The sequence below is a fragment of the Panthera tigris genome, chromosome B4 (genome assembly GCF_018350195.1).
Source record: "Panthera tigris isolate Pti1 chromosome B4, P.tigris_Pti1_mat1.1, whole genome shotgun sequence".
NCBI lineage: Eukaryota > Metazoa > Chordata > Mammalia > Carnivora > Felidae > Panthera > Panthera tigris.
Genome location: NC_056666.1, coordinates 122,566,975 through 122,582,299, shown reverse-complemented (window position 1 = coordinate 122,582,299; position 15,325 = coordinate 122,566,975). Strand labels below are relative to the sequence as shown.

The 15,325-nt window shown below is 44.4% G+C and overlaps 1 protein-coding gene across 1 annotated transcript in view; it reads right to left on the bottom strand.

The window, feature by feature from the left end:
* Nucleotides 1–15,325, bottom strand: part of STAB2 (stabilin 2) — a 163,632-nt gene that overhangs the window by 113,186 nt on the left and 35,121 nt on the right. Inside the window, exons 6-9 of the mRNA XM_042993052.1 lie at nucleotides 11,332–11,427; nucleotides 5,815–5,940; nucleotides 4,740–4,936; nucleotides 2,992–3,125 (exon numbers count right to left, since the gene is read on the bottom strand). Coding sequence (XP_042848986.1) covers nucleotides 2,992–3,125; nucleotides 4,740–4,936; nucleotides 5,815–5,940; nucleotides 11,332–11,427 — 553 coding nt within the window. The remainder of the gene's footprint in view (nucleotides 1–2,991; nucleotides 3,126–4,739; nucleotides 4,937–5,814; nucleotides 5,941–11,331; nucleotides 11,428–15,325) is intronic.

Sequence of the window (15,325 nt, the reverse complement as noted above, 5' to 3'; positions counted from 1 at the left end):
TCTTATTTAATACAACCATCCTATGAGGTGGGTTCTGTTACTAGCCCTGTTATAGATGGATGAGGGAGCATAGGGACAGAGGTTAAGAATCTCACTCAAGATCACACAGCCTGTAGGTGGCAGTATTTGTGCACATCACTTCTGTGCTGTGAACTCATCACAGTTCAGGGTGATCAGTGTTATAACAGAAGCATTCCGGGCTGCTCTGGGAGCCCGGGGTGAGCTGAATGGACTGGGAGTCCAGGAGAGACATCCTAGAGGTGAAGACACTTGAGCTGAACAGTGAAGGATCAGTGCATTAGCCTGACTCCGAGGAGGTGCAGAGGGAACTATGTCTAAGCAGGGGGAAAAGCATCTGCAAGTGTGTGGAGCTGGGAATATCTTGGCTTGTTTAAAGAACAGTAGTTGGGGGGGCGCCCGGGTGGTTCAGTCGGTTAAGTGTCCGACTTCAGCTCAGGTCATGATCTCACGTTTCTTGAGTTCGAGCCCTGCATTGGGCTCCCTGCTGCCAGCACAGAGCCTGCTTTGGATCCTCTGTCCGCCCCCCTCCGCCCCTCTCCCACTTGCACTCTCTCTCTCAAAAATAAACAAACATTAGAAGAAAAGAACAGTAGTTGGGTGGGACCGGAGCCAAGGGGGTGTTCATAAGAGCTGTGGAAACAAAGTTGCTCATCCACACCTTCCATAAACAATCAGCTTCCGCCATACCCAGGGGAGAAGGATACCCGGAAGAGCTTGTGCAGGTCCTGGAGGCTGGTTTGGAGACATTTAGGCAGGGAATTATGGGGTTCTGGACATCTCAGCATGGTCTATAAGGGGGGCTCAGGCTCTGGGGGAGCAGGTCCCCTTAGTCCTTTAGTCCCTTGCCCTGGTGTAGCTAGTGGAGGACCTGAATGGAGCCCTCTAAAATGTAGTGCCCAGGGCAGGGCAGGAAGATACTTGTTCTTAGTAATAATCAACATGGAGCTTCAACTTTAAAAGGATGCTTATATGCATCAACTCCACTCTTTCCAGGGAGATATTCTTGTCCTTTAGCGGACCTGTCAGGGGAAGAAACTGCAGTTCAGAAAAGTTACGTGACCTGTCCAAGGTCACTCCAGTGGTGAGTGGGACAGCCCACGTTTGAGCCCATTTTTCTTTACTGGGTGGACTTCTGTGACTAACACAGTATGATTTTGAATATTCTGCATAAACTCCTTGCCATGTTGGGGAGGCATAAACAAACAAATCTTTGTCCATGGTAAACTAAATTGCCTGAACTAAATGAGTGATGGCCCCTTATTTCATCAATGTAACATCTCCAGTCTTTAACTTAGTCCTCTTCCCAGCCTTTCCAGACAGTCCGTTTTCTGGTCGGGGCGATGATCAACGAGGTTTGTGAGGGACACACTTACTCTTAAAATCCACTGACAGCCGCAACTGACATTCTAAACACAAGCTTTAATGCCACTTATAAAGGAGAGAAAGCATTTAAAGTATTCTTCTCAGACTTTCTGAGAGGATGGTAAAAGGTACGTACGTGCTACACACACGAGTGTTGGGTGCATACGTGTCTACACGCATGACTGTGGCATGTTGGTGTTGCACTCACATGTGTGATTTCTACATGCCATGTTCTGCTCAGAGATTGATGAACGTATTCTCATTTAATCCTGCTCACAGGCCTGGTAGGAGGTACAATTCTCCTCCTTTTATGACAGAGGAAACATCATTCAGAGAGGGTAAGGCAAATGGCAGAGCTGGGACTTGAACCCAGGTGTTCTGATATCAAGCTCTCTTGACTTTACCCATAGTGATTACAGACTTACTTATCTGCCCAGATAAAACATGAAAATCACAAAACCTATCTGGGCAGACCCACACATTTGAGACCTAACTGTAAAAAGAATAAGCTTCAAAGAAGACAGAAAGGGGCTCTGGGAGCACAGAAACTGCTTAATAATTTTATGGTTCAGTGTCGACTATGGTTTTTTTTTAAACTTTTTTTCAGTGTTTATTTTTGAGAGACAGAGCATGAGCGGGGGAGGAGCAGAGAAAGAGGGAGACACAGAATCCGAAGCAGGCTCCAGGCTCTGAGCTGTCAGCACAGAGCCCGACGTGAGGCTCGAACTCACAAACCATGAGATCATGACCTGAGCTGAAGTCAGATGCTTAACCGACTGGGCCACCCAGGTGCTCCTAGGTTTTGAGCTTACAGTGACAGTGAGTCCTTGAGAACAGAAGGTAGAAGGCTCAGTCTGGGAGCAAAACACTGGGATTCTAGCCTCAGTTCACCTACTCATAAAAACATAATAGCTCTATGGTAATTTCTAGAACATTCTATTATGTAATGTTCGCAACACTGTGAAGTAGACATCACTGTGCTCATTTTGTATGTGGAGAAACAAAGACCAGAGAGATGATGCCACTTTCCCAAGGTCATTCCCCTGGCAGACACCAGATCCGAGACTCAAACCCAGCTCCTTCCCTTCCGAACACCATCTTCTTAACACCATGCAGAGCACCTTTGCCTCAGGAATTTTCACACAAATATTTTTACTCTCGGTAAGCCCCTTCTTGTAAAACCTGGAGTCCAGGAAGCACCACTCATGTTATTCACCTTCCCCTGTCTTGTTAGGTACTACCAGCAAGCAATATTTCACGACTGAGGAAACAGGTATATACATTAGAGGTCAAATTCCTGTCCTCACAGCAGATGTTTGTTTTCCTAGCAACGGTGGTTTCCTTCTCCCACGCTCTGACCACTTACTACCGAGCTGCCGGGCCAGGTCAGTATTTCAGCATGTTCTGATGGTCATTATAAAGGAAACGACTGTTGAATGATTCAGTGATTAAAGAAAGATTTATTGAGCCCCTACTACGCTTCTTGCATCGTGCTCTGTGGGGGTGAGGGTGAATACGAGACTAAGACACATTTCCTGCCCTTCAAGGAAGGCACAGCACTGACTGACCAGCACTTGGAATGATGGTGATAGAACTGAACAGACTTACTTGGTTTGGCCTGGTGCGATGGTAGTGCAGTTAGCATTCCTGTGACAGGGGTTATTGAGTTTACAGACATCGATCACACTGCACCCCACTCCGGGCACGTAATCGCGGTAATGTTTCTTACACTCACAGTGAGACTTCAGAAGACACGGAGAGAAAAACAAAGGGTTCTCGTTAGCCATGGAAGCTGACATCCTTCTTCAATCCATCTGTGTTCTGCCATAAAAGCTAACTTGGGGCAGGTCCAAAGCACGGGCTTAAAAATGTGTCAAAGTATTCAGAATTGGGGATCAGGTTTATGTACCTCACCGGTTGCGAAACGTGTAATTACACCTTGTTTGTAAAGTTTACCTTTTCGGTTTTCTTGTTTCCTAACCCTGGGCCTTTCTGGCTCCATAATTCCCGGTTTTAGATTGTCTACAGGTGAGCATAGACTGAAGTTCAGATGGGAGATATCATTGCTTTAGAAGAGTGATTTTCAGCCGGGAGTCTCAACCTAAGATACATTGGGCAGTGTCTAGAGATATTTTGATTGTCACAAGAGGAGAGGGGAGCAGTGTCACCAGAGGCCAGGGATGCTGCTAAACATCTTACTATGTACAGGACAGCCCCACAACAAAGAATCCAAAGTGCTAATAATGCCAAAATTGAGGAAACCTTCTCTGGAATAATGGAAATAATGAACGCCCTGTTTCTGTGTGAACACGGGGGGTTTCTAAGACCCGAAAATCTGCCTTGGGGTCCAGTTTTTGGAGACAAAGTTTATTTTTAATCTCACTCCCAAGGTCCTGGGACTTTGACTCAGAGTGTAATGTGACTTTTCCCATATGGGACCGCACTGTGAGGATGGAGGCCCAGCTCCTTGAATTTCTTTCCAAATCTGTCTCAGGCATTGACAGCAGAAATGGCATGTGATATGCATTTTCCCTGGAAGATGAGATTGGGTGGGTACTCTGCAGGAGACTCCAGGAGCCATGGGGTGACTGGATTGCTAGGGACACATGACTCTCTTTGGGTCAGACACTGAAGCCTTTCCTCCTACCAGGGCAGCAATATCCTTTTGTGTGGATAGATTTTCTCCCCTGAACTTGATGTGCAGTCATGGATTCAGTGGACACCCACTAAATAGTTGATAGATGGATGAGGTATTAGTGAAAGGGATCTTTCAGCCAAACTCCTCAGCAAAGGTCTCTGGACCTGGCTGGTTTTTAGCGGTCAAGATCATGATGTGAGTTAGAGGGGCAGGGTCTCCCCCCAGAACATCCTCAGTGCTGCCTACTGTCTTTCAGTGCTGCCTGACATTTTGTCAGTGCTCATCTCTTTGGGGCACAGTCTTTTGGTTCTAAGAGTCCTCTCTTGCCTCGAAAAGATATGAGAGAGAAACGGAGGATTGTAGGTGAAAGTCAATGACATATTCACTCAAGACTTGGTTAACAGTTAATTTGTTAATCGCATTTGAGTTGTGTATATATTTTGTCTGTCACCGTCTAGGACCAGGACACAAGAGAGTGTAGGGTAGGTAAATTCTCCCCGGGGAGCTGGGAAAGTGTGAGTTCAGAAGACAGACCGGAGAAGGGACACACGGAAGTTCGTCCTGAGCACATGGAGGTGTGCCTGGAGAGGAGGCCCAATCTGAGCATCAAAATGGCAAACTGGGCCAACCTAGCAGACAAATGACACCTACGGCACAGTTTTACCTTTGGTGGCTATCCTACTGCGAGACACCCCAGTTCCAAGCATCATGTGCTCACCTGTCCAGGACCGTCATATATGCACACTGTAGACTTTGCAGAGCAGTTTCCATAGTTCGTCTGGCAGGGGTCCACTGGTAAGCACACTCGGCCATCCCCGTGGTAGCCTTCTTGGCATGTGCAACTGTGCCGATTCGGTCCCTCGTACGTGCAAAGAGCGTGAGGATGGCATATTTCTTTTAAACATGGATTGATGGCTTGAGAGGCAATGACAGGATAAGAGCTCATCAAAGTTGCACAGGCAATTCATTGTTTTAAGAGAGAGAGAAACAGTTCATCTTACCCCACCTGATGCCCCCTACCTGTTGAACAGATTCATGTATGGCTGTCAGAGATTATAACTAAAAATATGGTATTGATATATTACTATGCCATGTTATGTGTGGATTTAAATATAAAATAGCATGAAGGAAAGCACTAATTCTTGTAGTATTTATATGCACTGGCCCTGTCTAAGCATTTGCCATACATTAACTCAGTTAATTCTTACAACAACTCTCTAAGAGAGGAGCCATTATTATTCTCATTTGATAGATAGGAAAATGGAGGCACAGGCAGGTTAAAGAATTTGTCCAAGGTCATGTAGTTCATAATAAGCAGATCTAGGATTTGAATGCTGGCAGCCTGACTTGAGAGTTCATGTTCAATACATAACACAACCTCTCACAAAGTGAATGAGCATGAAAAGAAAAAGAAAGGAAGGGAGGAAGGAAAGAAGGAAGGAAGGAAAGAAAGAAGGGAAGGAAGGGAGGGAAGGAAGGAAGGAGGGAAGGAAGGATAAAGAAAGAAGAAAGACAGACTGTATTTTATCCTAACATTGCTATGGTTGATATAAAACTATGTGTAAGAATCTATTTATGTGCTTTGATAATAGAAGCAGAAATTGCCACTTATTGAACAGCTACCACAGATGAACATTTTCTCGGTACTTGTTATATATTTCATTTAACTTAACACAGAGAGAAATAGAAGTGTCATTGTGTTAACATTAGAGAGGTTATGAAGTTTTGTTTTTTTTCTGTTTAGTAACCTAAACATCTCAATGAATGACTAGCAGGATCTAAATCCTACTCACGTTCACAGTATTGGCCATCGCCTTGGTAATTGGGAAGGCATTTGCATACTAGTTTTGTTTCATCTTGGCTGGAAGGTGAGCATCTGGAATTTTCTGGGCAGAGCAAGTCTGCACATTCAGGGATGGCTGCAAAGGAATATTGTTGAGGTACCTGCATTAGTAGAATAACTGATTCTGAAAAATTCAACCAAAGTAATGTTCTTTGTGATTAAAAAGAGTAATTAAAAAAGACTCACTGCAACCATTCAAAAAACCCCAGAATGTAGAAAGTAAAAATTAACTCTTTCTTATTCTCATTCTTCCATTTCATTCCCAAAGTAAACAATATCAACAACCCATATACTACATTCACCTATAAATTTATTTAGATGTTTTTTTAAACAAAATGGAATCCTGTGAAAATATTTAGCAAATTGATTTTTAATTTAACCAAATATTATGGAGCTATTTAAGGATCCACTGTAATCTCTAACAACTGTGTGGTGCTTCATCACATCGGGGGCACAGATGGTTGTCAGAAACTATAAGGAATCTGGCATATTATCCAACATGCAAAGCTACGAAATTGAGCTAATGTAGTTCCACGGATGCTAGTAGAAGCTATGAGATTCCTGGGTCAGAGATGAAGGACATTTTATTGCTCACATCAAGAGTAATAGCCAGAGTGTTGGCAGTTTTGCATTAGTTCTTCCAAGCCCCGAGTCCCCTGGGACAATGTAGAAAGGGTCATGAAGTGGATTTCATTTCATTACAGGGGAGGAGCCCCAATCTTAGGGAATCTAAGTTTTGTTTTGTTTTTTAAGTACTAGGCAATGTATTAGTTAGGGCCCAGGCAGGAGACAGAAACCACACAATAAGGGAATGTTTTGGTGTAAAGAATTATCAATGGAAAATTACAATAATGGGGAATTGGTTCATGAGTGTTAAAAGGACTTCTAAAGAATGAAGAAATAGCAGGTATATAAAGAGCAACCTCTTTCCTAGGATTGAGATAAATACCCAAGGTAGAGCCTTCCTCTGTCCAGGACTGAGATCCAGATGTCACTGGAAAAGGCATGACTTGGTCACTGAATGGTAGAGAAGGTGGTGAGGTGCCTTAATGGTGAGACTTGCTGGAAATCTTCCCCTTAGGGCTCTAGGGAAGGTCATCCACAAAGAGGTGCCCAGCTTCCCGGGTTCACTTAGTGCCTGGCGAATCTGCTGGCCACTGGGTGCCACCGGAACCAGAAACTAAGAAGCCACCCCCACAGAAGTGTAGTATAGTTCTGTGGCTGGGGCCAGAGCATCTTCAGGGGTCGGCTGTGTGGGAGAGGTGGGATGGCTGGCTCTCCAGATGGCCAACCCTGCAGAGACCTTGGTGTGCATGGCATCAAGGAGAAGCCATACCAAACAGCAAGCACATCTCTGCATGGTGGGGCACAGGCCTGTGCTGTCTGGGGCTCCTGGCTCTACTGCTGCCACCTCAGTCAAGCACTTGACAAAGTATGCAGTGGTCAAACCCTGGAGAAAGCTGAGCCCTGCAGGAATCTATCACTGGATAAACTGTGTAGGACTGAGCAGTGGAGAAAAACTATGTTCTCTGGGGCTCTGGTGAGTGAGCTAAACCAGAAACAGGAAGAGAAAACCCTTCCTTCTTCAGTGTCCCTCCAAAACTCTCTTGATAAGACTTTATGTCTTGCTAGCTGGCAAGTGAGAGATATTTACAAGTTCCCCTCCATTATCACAGAGCAGGCAAAGAGGACAACTTTTGAGCTGAAAGGCAAGCCATTGATAACTAGAACAGGCAGTAAGCCTGTCTATACTTCATTCCCAAGAGACACCCTACATCTTCCAAGGCTGTTTGTGATACAAACATCCTTGAAAAGATATTGGAGTGAAGAGCAGTCAGTGTGCCACACTCAAGAGGCATATAAATATGAGACACTCAACTAGGGATTGTCCCCAACAGTGGCTAGTTGAACCAAACATTCATAGAGAATATTCCCCCAATTCTTTCCATAGAGTAGAATTGTTGCCGGGAAGTGGCTGCCCTTTCAAGGATTACATTTTCAACCCCTTTGCATCCAGGTGGGGTCATGTGACTACTTTCCATTGATGGAATATTGACAGGAATTTGTATGTGTCATCTTGGATTTCGTAAGCAGGGACTTTTCCATCCTGTCTTCTTCTTTCTATGGCTCAAAGCAGAGCACTCTGAGGTGCTATAGAATGGCAGAGGCACAAAATAGAAAAATCTGGAACTGTAATCGCCATGTAGCGGGAAGCTGGTGTCAGATTCCCACACTGGACCGTACATGAGTAAGCCAGAAGTTCCCTAAATTCTCAGGTCATAGTGTTTAGTATCTTAACTTTCTTCATGTCCCACAAGAAATACCTACCAGGTCCATTTATTAAGTTGTTAGAACCAAGGAGTTCAGTAAGTGTGTCATGAGACCTTAGTAGCCGTTTGAAAAAGTAATGTGGTTAATATAAAGAGAAAGATTTTTACTTCATTTTTAAATAACCACATTTACTTGTAAATGGAATATGTGAGCTTTCTTTTAAAAAAAAAAAAACATGCTTATTTATTTATTTTGAGAGACAGAGAGCACATGCATGCATGGTTCACATCCCATGAACTGTGAGATCATGACCTGAGCCGAAATCAAGAGTTAGATGCTCAACCGACTGAGCCACCCAGGTGCCCCTGGAATGTGTGAGCTTTTTGGACACTGCCCAACTTCTTAAACCTTGGAATCAGATTGGAAACCATCACGCTTATTCCATTAGAAAGGATTTTTGCATGATACCTGCTTTTTATCTTAGCAAGCACTGAAAACACAGCTTTATAAAGATATGACATTGTTGAAAGGGATGTAGTGCTACCTAATGTTGAAATTGTGAACTAACTCAAGCTAGCATTTGTACAGTATTCTGCAGACGCATCACTGTCTCCCTCAAAAGTTTAAAATATCCCAGGGGCACCTGGGTGGCTTGTTGCTTAAGCATTCAACTTCAGTTCAGGTCATGATCTCACAGTTTGTGAGTTCGAGCCCCGCACTGGGCTCTGTGCTGACAACTCAGAGCCTGGAGCCTGCTTTGGATTCTGTGTCTCCCTCTCTCTCTCTCTGCCCCTTTCCTGCTTGTGCTCTTGCTCTCTCTCAAAAGTAAGTAAGTAAACTTAAAAAAAAAAATTAAAATATCCCCATAACACCCTTGTGAGTTTGATGTGGTACCTTGGGGTGCCTTGGTACAGTTTTGAAACCTTTGTGTTAGGCCAGTGAATTCTTGTGTTTGTTTCTTACAGCAGCTGGCATTATCCTGACTGGTATAGGATATACCACAGTTCACTCAACCATTTTCTACTGATGAATCTTCCAGTCGTTTCCAGACAACACTGTTATGGATTTCTTTGTACATATATTTTTACCTACTGGTGCTTGTGTCTCTCTTTTTCCAGGTAAATCCCTAGAATTGGGGCCAGAGCAGCAAACTATAAGCATATTTTAAAATTTAATGGATAAATTTCCCTCAGGTTGCAGCAATTCACTCTCTGTTGACAGTACTGTGATTTTCCTCATACCCACAGGTGGGTATTATCTATCTTTGCAATCTATGTAACATAGTGAGCAAAAAACTAAAACCAAACCCAAACCTCCAAATCTCTGAAATACTACTTCATTATGGTTTTAAATGAACCTGTGATTCATTTGCATTTCTGCTTGGGGGTAAGCACTTTTTCTATACCTGTTGGCTGGTTTTTATTTCTTCTCCTGTGAAGTTGCTGCTCTTTGGCAAATGGCCTATGGACTTTATGTTATTAGAAAAACTTTTCTGCTCTGTGTGTTGCAAATATTTTGTGCCAGTCTATTGTTTACCTTTTGATTTGGCAGAATTATTTTGTCATTTGGAGGCAAATATGTCTATGTTCTTCATGAAGCTGGCTTCTGGACTATGTCTGCTATCTTATTAAAAAAAATCTTTGCTCATGAGTCCACTGGGCAATGACAGGAGTAGCCTTAGAAGTATTGGCTGACTGAGGTCTACAAAAGGGGTTATCCTATTCATTCGAGTTTCATTCTGCTGTTGATTTGAACGGGTCATTTGAGCGTCTGCCCCCTCCAGAGGCTGTGTTTTATTCATCCTCCTTACTGTTAGTAGTGCCTCAGTGATTTTCAATAAAACGAGTAGGAATTCGTTGAATTGGAATCTTGTCCAATCCTTTCATTTTATAGATCAGAAGAGTAAAATCCAGAGGATAAGTGAGGCTAGTGTCACAGGAAGAATGTCCAATTTCATAATGGATAAGCTCCAAGTTCACCCTTCATTACCTGCTCTTTGATAAGATTCCAAACATTTCTCCTTTACAGTGATATTTTAAGTTTGGCCAGTAGGGGGTGCTTGAGGGCCATTGTAGGAGAAGGCTCCTCTTGTTGCTTCCTTTGTGCAGTGTTGTGTTTCTGCTGTGTTTGCTTGCTGCTGTTGCATAGTCTGTCAGTGGTGCAAACGTGTGAGGACATTCAGTGATGCTCTGCCCCAGCCATGCACTCAGAGTATACACTCTATTGGTGGCCCTGCATCCTCAACCTGGACCCAGTGACCACCTTCTTGCAGCTTTTCCACACACGGACATTGCACACTCCAAGTCTGGCACCCACCACACCCCAACTCCCTCTGTGTGCTTGCCCACCAGGCTTGGCTCATCAGTGTCCCGGAGGGTTGTTTTTCGTGTGCCTAATGACCGTGGTTCCATGCCGGCTTGGGCAAACCAGAAAACTTCTTCTCTACCCAGTGGGCTGCCACCATACCTTCTCCAAAAAGATTTGAACTCAGCCTTGGGGATGGCCACCCTTTCCAAGTTTGCCTTCTCTGTTATGCTCGGCCGCCCTAGAGTTCACTTTGCGTTTTTGTGGCCACTCTCCTGTCATAGCTTGCTAATTCTTTATATTATACTTCCCTTGTTTCGATCACCCTGTGGTTTCTACCTCTTGCTTGGGCCCAGTGTGATAGAGCATTTAAAGAATTTCAAATGATCTGAGTTCCAGCTCTTCGATTTACTAGTTTTGTGACCTCTAGTGAATCACTTAACCTTAGCGGGTCTCCGTTTCCTATGAATGTGTTCTGTCCTTGACACCTGCAACTGAGAACACACCTTACCTCCCTTACTGGGTGGCCGACTTATTACAATGACCTTGGCTGGTTTTCCAACCCTCTCTATTCTATCCTTTGCACTGTCACCAGCTTGACCTTCCTAAAGCATAGCTATGTCAGTACATTGCTCCCAAATCTTCCATGAGTGCCACTCTTCTAGACTATCTCTTCCCTCGCCTCCCCTTCCCACTCCTCCCTTCCCCCTCCCATCCTCTCTTTTTCTTTTTTTCCCTGTCTTTTTAATTTTTGGTGTCCTCCCAGGAAACCATTTGATGGCACCTTGCCCATGTAGAGCCCCAGGATGCGACTATGTGAATACAAAGTTGAAGCACATGTGTCTGTGCCTATCTGACCCAGGATAGCGTCAAGGAAAGCAGCAGTACTTACCCTTGTCGCAGCTGGGGCCAGTGTACCCGGAGTAGCACTCGCAGCTTCCGTCACCGTCCACCCCACCATTGCATACGCCGTGCACACAGCTGCACACTGCAGACAGAACACGGGGGTTGTTCATTACTCAATGTAGACCTCTTCCAAAGATTCTGGAGGAGTAATGCTTTGAGAGAGTTTTTATCGAGAATCTGCATGATGAGAGGGGAAGAACCATAAATTTGGGGTCCTGGAGACCCTGGTTTAGATCTTGGCTTCATTTTCCTTTTATTACCTTCAATTTATTTACATATAACATGAGGGCAGTAATCCCTTCCTCATGCAATTTCTGCAGCTGGATGAGATAATGTGTTGGTGCACTGGAATGCACTGGAGTGCTTTTCTCCACTTTTAAACTAGTTACTTCATCTTTGTACACCTCAAGAAGAGAATTAACCTGTTGTTTGGTATGCGTCTGTCATATTTAACACAGAGAAGCTACCACTGGCTCAATCATTGCTGGTGGTGGGGATCTTCTCTCTACTAGAGTAAATCCTCCTTCCTGAATGATGGGAGAAATTCAAGCATAAAAAAGAAATTTGAAAGGGCAGAGAATAACTATGCCATGATTTCTAGCTTGAAATAGCAGGCTTTTTGGCTCACTGACAGATCGTTTCAGAAATGACAAATGAGGGGCATTTGAAATAAATAGTCAATTCTTTAGCACTCAGTTTGCAGCTCATTTGTAGCAAGATTTATTACCTGGCTGGGTTGCCAGCATCCTAGGCCCAGACCTCTGTGCAACATACTGTATTGGTTTCCTTTTGCTGCTGGAACAAATTACCTCACAACTTAATTATGACTTAAAACCACACAAATTTATTATCTTAATTTAATTAATTAATTAATTCTTAATTCACTTTTGCCACGTAACCTAACACATTTACAAGTTCCAGGGATCCGGATACGGACTTCTTTGGGGGGGCCATACTTCTGCCTACTACACATGTATTCAGTGTCAGCCAATTTCATACTAATTCAAGTGAAACATAATTAAGAAGACCCACTTGCTTAAAAACCTAACCAAATACTGGAAAAGCAAGGATGAATAAAGTATTCCAAACATCTAATAAAAAAATCCTTTGAATTCTTGTGTCTACCTCAATCTCCTGCTTTTTGTATCCATCAGAACTGTTCTCCTTCAGGTGTTTATCATGTTTTGCCTGGACTGCTGCAGTAGCATTTTACCTGGCCTTGCTCTCCAAGCTCTCACCTCTCCGTTCCACCCATTTCATATGATCAGTAATGGCATCAGGTGATCTTCCCCCCAAATATCTCAGTGACTCCCAACTGATAACCAAATGAAATCTAAATCCCTCTCTTTGGCGAACAAGGCTCTGTCCAATCTAATTCCAACAACTTTACTTTTCACTTTCCATTGCTTCCTTTTATACATCTTAGGTTCTAAGCACATGGGGATGACTCATTAGTTTATCTTCCTTCCTTTATAACACATATTGAACACCTCTCTTGTCCAGGGTGCTGTGCTTGGGATTAATGACCCAGAGATAAAAAGGGTAAAGTCCGTGCCCTCCAAGTCTAACGGCAGAGGAAGGCAGCCCATCCCAACACAGCCTGACACACACTAGGACAGGATAGATCAATGACAATGGGAGGAAGAGATGGGTGGGCTGGCCTAGGAGAGACACGCCTCCTGCATCTCACACCTCCATGACTTGGCCTCCAACGTGCTCTCTTTTTGCATGCCAACGGAAATCCCCGAGTGGCTCTGCTGCTTCTGTCACGACTGCTGACCCTTGCTGCTGACTTTGTTTGACCAATGGTGGTAGTAGGCTCTCAGGCATAGACAGTCTGGTGTGACAGTGGACCAGGTTTAAAGTTGGTAGTTACAGTAGGGTGTGGTAGGGGACAAGGTACAAAGAAGGTGCTGTTGGAGCCCAGAGAAGCAGATTCTGCACTGGGACCACTGAGTGGCACCACGGAGGTGGGGGCTTTGGTTGGTCTTGAAGGGTGAGCAGCTCCCCGACTCACGGTGACCAGGAGAGGCAGCTATCGGGTTATTTTTATTGTTGCCCATTGTCATTGTTCATTTCTCTGTCCAGATGTGATTTCGCAGTGGCTTAGTTTCTGTGTCTTGTTCCAGCATGGATATAGCAAGTCATCGATGGTGATATTCCGTGAAATTGTCTGTGCTCAGTGGGGCAGCACCACAGCCTAGCTGGGAGCAAAAAGGTTGACCGCCAACAGCTGTCAGGGCTGCTTTTTCTTTCGCAGTGTGTGCATTTTTTTTCTTCTATTAGACGGGAATCCCTTGGAAGCCCTCACCCCCTCTCTGTATTTACCTACAACATTTTTTGTGGGTGCTTTATAACCATACTAATAACTGTACAACTAGATTATCAACAAAGACAACATCCTGCAGGACCAGGATTCAGGTGAGGGGGGAGACAGGATATAGGGAGAGAAGGGGGAGGCAGGGCAGAAGGTGGGGAGAATGAGACAAGGTAGCTCAAGTGCAGAGCTGGATCCTGCCTTTCTTTGGTATTTTGATGTTTTATTCAATAATTTTATTTTATTTTTAAAGTTTATTTGTTTATGTCGACAGAGATAGAGCATGAGCAGGAAAGGGGCAGAGAGAGGGACAGAGAATCCCAAGCAGGCTCCACACTGGCAGTGCAGAGCCTGACATGGGCCTCAAACCCACGAACTGTGAGATCATGACCTGAGCCAAAACAAAGAGTTGGACATTTAACTGACTGAGCCACCCTGGTGCCCCTTGATTACTGAGTTTTTGATGCCTATTTAAATTTGGCACCTGAGGCATGTCCCTCCCTCAGCTCACTGTAGAACAGGCCCTGCACTTCCCTCTGTGGAGCACTTACTACCCATCAGGCATTTTGCCACTTGCTTTACAAGCATTATCTCATCTGACGCTAGCCGCACCCTGTGAGGTGGGGCTCATCAACTCTGAATTACGTATGAAAAATGGGAGACACCTAGCTCAACTATCCATTCAGATAATGTGAACTTTTGAATCGGATTTGGAGTTGTCATCCTCACTTCAAAAACTGATTTGCCATCCTTTCTATTTTAACAGAGCACTTTGATGTTCACCTATGGCTGTAGCTGTTGGAAGAGGAGTTCCAGAGAGAAGTCAAATTGGTCACGGGGGTAACTGGGGTGTGGAGGGAGGTGTACTATGTCTCGGTAGAGAAGGCTCAATTCAATTCAATTACAAAATATCTACCCAGGGGCACCTGGGTGGCTCAGTCGGTTAAGCGTCCAACTCTTGATGTTGGCTCAGGTCATGATCTCATGGTTCGTGAATTCGAGCCCACGTTGGGTTCTGTGCTGACAGCGTGGAGCTTGCCTGGGAGTCTCTCTCTCCCTCTCTCTCTGCCCCTCCTGACCTCTCTCTCAAAATAAATAAACATTAAAAAAAAAAGTCATCTCTTTCATTTAAAAAACAAAACAAAACAAAACAAAACTATCTACCCAGCTCCTACCTAGAGGCAGTCACTGTAGGAGTTACTGGATATATGAATATGAGTAGTTCACAATACCTAAACTCAAGGACTCACAGTGCAGTTGGGAAGCTGGACTAAGAGGTTCAAGGTCTTGAGTGTCATGTAGCCAGTGGAAGAGGGCAAGGAGACAGAAGGGGGAGTTGAATGTAACTCAGCCCAGGCTCCCAACTTAGAAGCTAACTGCTAAAGCTGTCCTTGTCACTAAGCTTCCCTCTGGGCTGCACGCTGTGAGCTTCTCCCTGTGTCCTGTCTTCTGGTATAGACTCTGTACTGGATTAAGTGACCAGGCAAGGACAGCCTTGGGGAATGTCTGATACACATTGCAGGGTCACCAGCCATTGCCAAGAAAGTGTCCCTGGGAAGGAGAAGTGAGTGGTGGAGGGATTCTGATATGTCTTTTAAAGAGTCCTTGGAATTTTTTGAACTGGTGTCAGCAAATCTTTAGAGACATGAAAAAACTTGGGGTG